The sequence below is a fragment of the Mizuhopecten yessoensis genome, unplaced genomic scaffold (assembly GCF_002113885.1).
Source record: "Mizuhopecten yessoensis strain PY_sf001 unplaced genomic scaffold, ASM211388v2 scaffold6135_1, whole genome shotgun sequence".
In the NCBI taxonomy this organism is placed as follows: Eukaryota; Metazoa; Mollusca; class Bivalvia; order Pectinida; family Pectinidae; genus Mizuhopecten; species Mizuhopecten yessoensis.
This window is the reverse complement of record NW_018406397.1, coordinates 2111825-2119224: the sequence shown is the minus strand read 5'-3', so window position 1 is coordinate 2119224 and position 7400 is coordinate 2111825. Positions and strand designations below refer to the sequence as shown.

At 37.4% G+C, this 7400-nt stretch overlaps 1 protein-coding gene across 2 annotated transcripts in view; it reads right to left on the bottom strand.

Moving 5' to 3' along the window:
* LOC110451580 (exostosin-2-like) overlaps window positions 1-7400 on the bottom strand; it is an 11982-nt gene that overhangs the window by 4134 nt on the left and 448 nt on the right. Inside the window, exons 2-10 of one of the 2 annotated variants that reach the window (XM_021499686.1) lie at window positions 6915-7021; window positions 5447-5982; window positions 4658-4864; window positions 4111-4303; window positions 3312-3451; window positions 2159-2384; window positions 1390-1573; window positions 1158-1227; window positions 388-628 (exon numbers count right to left, since the gene is read on the bottom strand). In XM_021499686.1, the coding sequence (XP_021355361.1) occupies window positions 388-628; window positions 1158-1227; window positions 1390-1573; window positions 2159-2384; window positions 3312-3451; window positions 4111-4303; window positions 4658-4864; window positions 5447-5934 (1749 nt within the window). In that variant the 5' untranslated portion in view covers window positions 5935-5982; window positions 6915-7021. The remainder of the gene's footprint in view (window positions 1-387; window positions 629-1157; window positions 1228-1389; window positions 1574-2158; window positions 2385-3311; window positions 3452-4110; window positions 4304-4657; window positions 4865-5446; window positions 5983-6914; window positions 7022-7400) is intronic. The other variant, XM_021499685.1, reaches the window with a different exon arrangement.

The window sequence follows — 7400 nt, the reverse complement described above, 5'->3', positions numbered from 1 at the left end:
CACTCTACACAATGTATACCCACCTTGTGGTAGAAGGCTGCCCCTGTCATGACCATGGATATGTGGTTTGCCCACTCTATACACAATGTATACCCACCTTGTGGTAGAAGGCTGCCCCTGTCGGGACCATCGACATGTTGTTTTCCCACTCTACACAATGTATACCCACCTTGTGGTAGAAGGTTGCCCCTGTCATGACCATGGATATGTGGTTTGCCCACTCTATACACAATGTATACCCACCTTGTGGTAGAAGGCTGCCCCTGTCGGGACCATCGACATGTTGTTTTCCCACTCTACACAATGTGTACCCACCTTGTGGTAGAAGGCTGCCCCTGTCGGGACCATGGATATGTTGTTTTCCCACTCTCCACAATGTATACCCACCTTGTGGTAGAAAGCTGCCCCTGTCAGGACCATGGATATGTTGTTTGCCCACTCCGATTCATATTTCCATTTAAGTGTAGTGTTATCTAGGACATGAACACGGGATGGAAAACCAACCAGTCGGTCTGGAAACTCCCGCCAAACCTCGTATCCAAATTCTAGCTCGTCTGCGGTCAACATAATGATGTCGTCATCCAAAGCCAGGATGCATTCTGTCTCAATCTCATCATATGGGAAAAACCTGAACAGCAAAAAGAAAATACACTGTATTTTGTCCATGGCAAGTCTTATATTTTACTAAATATGAAAATGTGTGTGATTAGCTCCATATATATTTCACTGTAAAATTGGAATCTGTTGCTCTCTAATCAGAGAGAAGGGAGGTAAACTGTAGAATTATTCCCAAATACGTCACTTAAAACATTGACAGACCTATCTGATTAACTGTATGATCTTGTTCTATACAAATATTCCTTTAGTTTTGGTGAATTCACAGAAAAAGTGCCCCTGTATAAAGTAGTGACATTTATCTATACAGTAAGTTCAAAATGGTGGTGGTTTCATCCCTAAATGGACTCATCAACATTTAAACCTGGTACTAGCAATCATAATTTAAAGTGAAATTAGAACCCACCTCTGATAATGATTTTTTCAAACTTCATTAAACAAAGTATAAATAAAGTTCTTAAAATTGTAGATGGTCCAAACACATAATATTGAGAACAAGTATGCAATTGGAATTTATTAAGACTGGAAGATTTGGCAAATACCTGTTGCTGAGTATGTTCTTGTTAGTTTTGATCACTTTGACTGGCTTTCCAATGTCTGGCCAACTGGACACTGAAAACAGAAGGAACATCAGGATAAACAATCTAGCTACTGATATTCCATAACACAGGGTCATACCATTTTTTGACACAGGGACTCGATATCAACAAACATCTTGGATGATGTTCTTCACATTCTTTCGGACTTAAAAGAAAAGATGTTTTAAGATCTTACTGGGGGGAGGATCCTTGAGCTGGTTGTTCCACACGACGACGACCTTGGCTAGACTGGCGACCTTGGCCACTTGATGGATGACCTGGAACAAGGACTGCAGACGGTCGTACGTGAGGATCACAGCAGTGAAGCCCTGGCTGCTCGGAGGTATCAGTGGCAGAAACAGGGGGTTCTTCACGGCATTCTGATTGGAATAAAAACGTTAGGCAGGGTCATTCAAAATTCTACCAAATAATCGGCCGGTGAAATTTATTATATCTGCAATGGACAGAATTATATTGGATTTCTTATGATACTCTAAATCAGTAAAGTCTAATTAAATTAGTGACAAAAGTACGATAAAACTGATTTGTAAACTGTTTTTTTCACAATGTTTCCACGTTATAACCCAAGGCAGTCGTCAACCCCAGGGATACTCAGAATTTCACTGCATCAAAAGTACTGCAATGCTATGACTCAATGGACTATGCTCTTGAGGTAGGGACAGAAATGAAAACAGATGCTGCACCATCCGTCAATTTCCATCTGGCCTAAGGCCAGTCAGACAGGTGAGATAAAATTATTTTCATTTCATCAACTTGCATTAAGTAAGTAAGTAAGTAATAAATGATCACAATATCACTGAAAACCATTACATGACCTCCGTCATAACTTCCGCAACAGATATGAATAGTATCTAAAGGGTGGTAACCAGAATGTCGTATAAGACATGGAGAGACTTGCTGTTAACAAGAATCCATGTGAAATAAGTGAAATTCTTGATGACTACCTTGTTAGGGATTTCATTCCATTCATCATATGTGCGGCTGGCGTGGGGGAAGGTTCTGTCGTTGAGAATATGTAGGGTTGTCAGTGTGATGGCCTTCATAGAGGAGAAATAGTTGTCCCATAGGAATTTAATCTGTTTCCGCATCAGGTGGATTTTCTCCATGCTGAATGACTTCAGTAACTCCATCACCTGTCCGAGGTCATCTTCCTTAATGATCACTGCCGCTCTGTGTAACAAAAATATACATACATAGCTAAAACAAACTTCATAACAAAATGATTTACAGTGAAAAAACAGTTGCCCAGAAAACAAAGAAATCAACAAGTATTTGTGTTGGACTTAAACTCAATACATCATATTGTTCCTTCAATGTTACAATGGGTGACGTGAGGCATACAAAACACATTTAACGACAGTAACTGAGTAAGGCGGGAACAAAATGTCCTGATAATTCATTGATATTTGTATTGATAGGCAGAGTACAGCATCTCCCAAGCCGAGTTGGTAGGAAGCAGCTACTAGCTAGAACTTTTACCAGGGTGACAGTGATACATTACATTTAGGAGAAGATTACTTGAATTCATATGAAATCCACTTTCATCATCACAACTCTTCTTAAATATTTGATAATCTTCAAAGTATAATTCTAATCACAAGCTTGATCCACTATACATTAATGGACATGAACTCATTCACTCTTGAAATTTCAAAATGGACTATTCCAACATTTGAATTGGAAGAGTTCAAATGTGTCTTCTGGGGTGAATGGGTTAAGGAAAAGTGTTTACCAGTGCAGATCACAAAACTCACTAAATAATATTTCAATAAGAAACGGTATAACTGCTTTCTGAAGAAAGAATATGTATCATGATATGAATTGTCTCTCAAGATATATTGTGATACGTGTTGTATCCTGCTGTTAGTGTAATATCACAGTCCAGGTAGTAACACTGGGTAACAGATTCAGCAGGCGATGTATATTAAACCATTGAGTTGAATTTATTGTAAACATTTATTTTGTATTCAGGTTCAGATTGTCACCTTAATTATCATGGAAAATATTTCCTAAATGTGATGCAATACTACCAACAAGGAGGCAGAATCACAGGATATAGAGGAGTGTTTAACATGTTGTACTCGTTCCCATACAAACCTTTTCCAGTCGAGAACTTCTGAGAATGGTAGGACGTAGCTATCTGCTACAATGACAGGGATACATCCCATCATGAGGGCGTCACTGAGGGCCGCTTGTCCTATACGGGCTCCTCGAATAACCAGGCAAAATGTCCCCTCCTACAAAATACATTTAACGGAATTCAACAAAATATTCTCTTAAAAATACAGGGATTAAGCTTATACAAAATTACGTTCTAATCTTACAATATCAAGTTTTTGGAACTCGATAAACAGGGTATTCAAGATACACGAGTTTATGAAATTCACTTGTTTAATGCTGTTAGTTTATAAGTTTCTGAGTTTAAAAAAAAATGCCTGTATTATGTCACTAGTTTTTGGAAAGTTATTGAAATATTTTGTAAAAAAAAATCAAGTATACACGTCATAAAACATCTAGAAAGGAAAATATATAACACCATTTCAGATGTTATGTATTAGAGAGCTGTGGACTTATAAAATTGCCAAAGTAGGTTACCTCCAATACACTTGTACAATCTTATCTTTTCATTAGAAATGTTAACAGCATAAATTTACAAAATATTTCTTAAACAATATTATTTACAAAATATATCCAAATACACTGTTACCTTGATACAGCAGACAAATTGTTGCAAATAAAAAAGATCTTTAAATACCTAATGGTAAATTGAATTTTTGGGATCCTAGAATTTTAATTCAAGCAACCATGATTGTTGAGAAAGATTTCTAGTCTACTGTAAGTCATACATGCTTGACTACGTTATGTCGGGACCATGTGTAAACACATGCATGCTCACGTTTAGAATGTCGGGGTAATTGTAGATCCTGCCTCCTGTACATCGCCGTGAGAAGTTCCAAGGTTTCTCCTCCTGAGGACACCTGTCTGTGGTGAGAACGTGTTTGTTGGACATGGCCACCTCAGCCACCATATCTTTGTACTCCTTGTGTAGACCTGTCTGGGCCGAGATTAGGAACCACTTGCGCTTCTCCCTGTGGTAAACAACATCATTTTAAAATTCAATTCTGGGAATCCTATTACATTTGAAAACTTCATTCTCAAAACTTTGACAGCCTTGATATGATGTTAAGAAATGGGATAAAATATATAAACCATTAAAAAAAATTGTCACATATGTCGTTTTTGTCTCTTTGAACAGGTTTATTTTCAATGTTTATCATCATGTCACAGATATATCTGTTCATTCCGTAAGTTTAAAACAACAGAAAATATCGAGATATGAAATCAAATAGACATGACACAAAAGTGAAAGATATCATCAATGAAGATATTCCTAGATTATTTTTTTCTATCTTGATCTGAAAATCATATGAAAGGTTCCTTACAGATATGACTTGTGTGGGTGTTTGCTGGGGTCCACAAGGGGATTGTGGACAGGGATGGAAATGTCAAATGTTCGTCTATAGGACCAGATAGAGAACCCTCCTCCGGCAATGATTGCCTTTCCAGTATCCACTTCCAACACAGTCCCGTAGTCAGGGACTGTGCCCGGCAACATGTTAAATAACAGGTGATTGGTCCCCTCATTCCACCTGTATATAGGCATCAGTAATGGGGGTTAGTGGCAAAGTCTACTTCCTGTGCTTACAAAAGTCATGAAATATTGTCAAAAAATATAGCTTCTTGTCTTCAAAGCAACTGAATGAACATATATATACATGCAAATTCCAACTATTGTTAAAATCAGAAAAAAATCAAAATAATTTTTTCCTTTTCATTTTTAATGATTTCATCATACACAGGATATCATTTTGAAATCTGGCGCTAAAGTGGTACTAAATCATAGGGGGCGTAGCGGTGAAAATCGACAAATTCAGCCAATCATCGAACAGGATTCAACAGATGACTGCAAGCAAATGTAGGATAACAATAGGCGCAGACCTACTGAAGTAGGTCCAGCCTAAAAACATGGACATTCAGATGATGTTGTTAAATGTTTTAAACATATTTAACTCTTGTGACCTTAAAGGAGGGCCAAAGTTATTCATGACTTCATTTGAAAAAAACTTGATAAATCTCTGATCAAAGTTGTAGATTCACCACAGATTCTTAATAAATAACTTTTATACATGAACTAACTTAGAAGGTCTATTAATGTTGCAATTTAACATTACCATGGTAACGAGGCAAGAATCTGTCCAGTTTCCTTCAGCCGAAGGTTGTTCTGGTTCAGGAGATCGATAGAGGGTACGAACAGACAGGCAGTCTCTGGCTCATCTGTGTAGTAAGGACTGTTCACGATAGTCTCCAGCAAGTCGTAGAACTCTCGTGACATGGGTAGGGTGACAGCCTCATTATTATCATCCACAAACTGCTCCAGAGGATACACATAAATACTCAGTTGTTTTTGATCATTGTAACCACAGTGGTAAACTTCCAGACAGGTATGAAATGTACAGCGCGTATCCCGCGGTGATGGATTCACATCTTTGATTATCGATGATAGTATACTCTGCTTTTCTGTTCTTAATATTTTAATATGTCTATCCTCCAAGATTTCATCTTCCTGATTTGACCACAGAAGAATGAACACTGCCAGCAGTAGGAAGACAAGTAAACTTGAAAACAGAAGAATGAAAAACGATTTTGGAGCCACCTTCATGGTCGTAGTTGATTGGCGTCACATTCCAGCAATGTGTTTACCTTTTAGCTGTGTAAGCAAAGAAAACGAAGGTTAAGGATACATACCTCTTTATTAGAATATTAATTAACAGTCCAAGTAAATACAAAGAGGAAACATATACATGTATATCAATAATTTCCATGTACCACCTGTCACATTTGGCTTTTTTCCCTGCACAACGGAATGTTAAATATGAGAGTTTGTCTTTGTGATTTTATACATGAATACATGTTTTTTTTACAATCTTTGGAAATTTAAGAAGTTAAAAGGCTATAAGTTAAAATATTAATCTCAAGAGACAATAGTTTATAAATATTGAAAGTCAGAATACTTCGTTTTATTAAGTCCAAATATGTTCCACTAGAATAATGGAATAACCAATGTAAACTTGGGAGTCGTCAGCCACCTGTCGATCAACTACATCTAGAACTAATAATACAGCTTAGCCTGAATCAGAACTCTACAAAATAATTAATAAGCCACCTCCACATTACCAAATTCCTTTAGACTCAAGAACCAGAAATGCATCAAGTGATTATCATGGCCAGGACACACATACTGACAGTTCCAACTTGCATGTCTAGTTAATCTTGTGTATTGATATCTAAGTAATAGGTAATTGAAGTGTGATTTAAATATAATAAAATAAGGGAGGATGGGCCAGTTTATTCAAGCACCTGTACATTTTGCCAGTGAGAGGTCCTACATGCTATAAAAAATGTAACAAAATGGAGCTTAAACAGACAGATTTTTATGAGCATTCACAAGATTAGGGGGGACAACAAAATACTTGCCAGCTAGTAATTATAAATATAAGACCCTCCCCCCAGGAGGCAGCTATATTTAAAACAGTGCTCAGGTATCCCCTTGTTGCTAAAAATTCGCCCACTACATGTGGGTTGGTCAGAGACAACACTGTAACAGGAGAGGTAAATGCACAGCTAGACTGGGATTCATACCTGGGACTTCTCAAACTCTAGGCGTACACTCTACCAACTGTCTCAGCTACCTCAGGTTGCAGGCGATCCACCCAGTCCAGTTCTGCTACACTTATAAAGTCTGACTCCTTGATAAAGATGTTTTTCGATAACCAGGTCAATTGATAGAATACATTTTACACAACTGAACCCATATAATAAAATGACAATTCCATTTCATCAAGATTACCAGTGAACCTATTACTATTAGGTAAGTTTTATAAAAAAAACACACCCACCTCTTCCCATTTCTGATCTTCTGACCTGATTCTTCATATTCAGCACATGTGCTTTAAACGAGGGTTTATGTAGTTTTCTGCTTTGGGCGAGTCGTTTTATTGTCCATGCATACGTGTGATGTACATTATGACATATCTACATTTACAATGTTCTGTTCTACTTAATAATGAAGTTTCTCTGAGATGATCTTAAATACATTTCGACTTCACATAAAACAACATTCAGGAG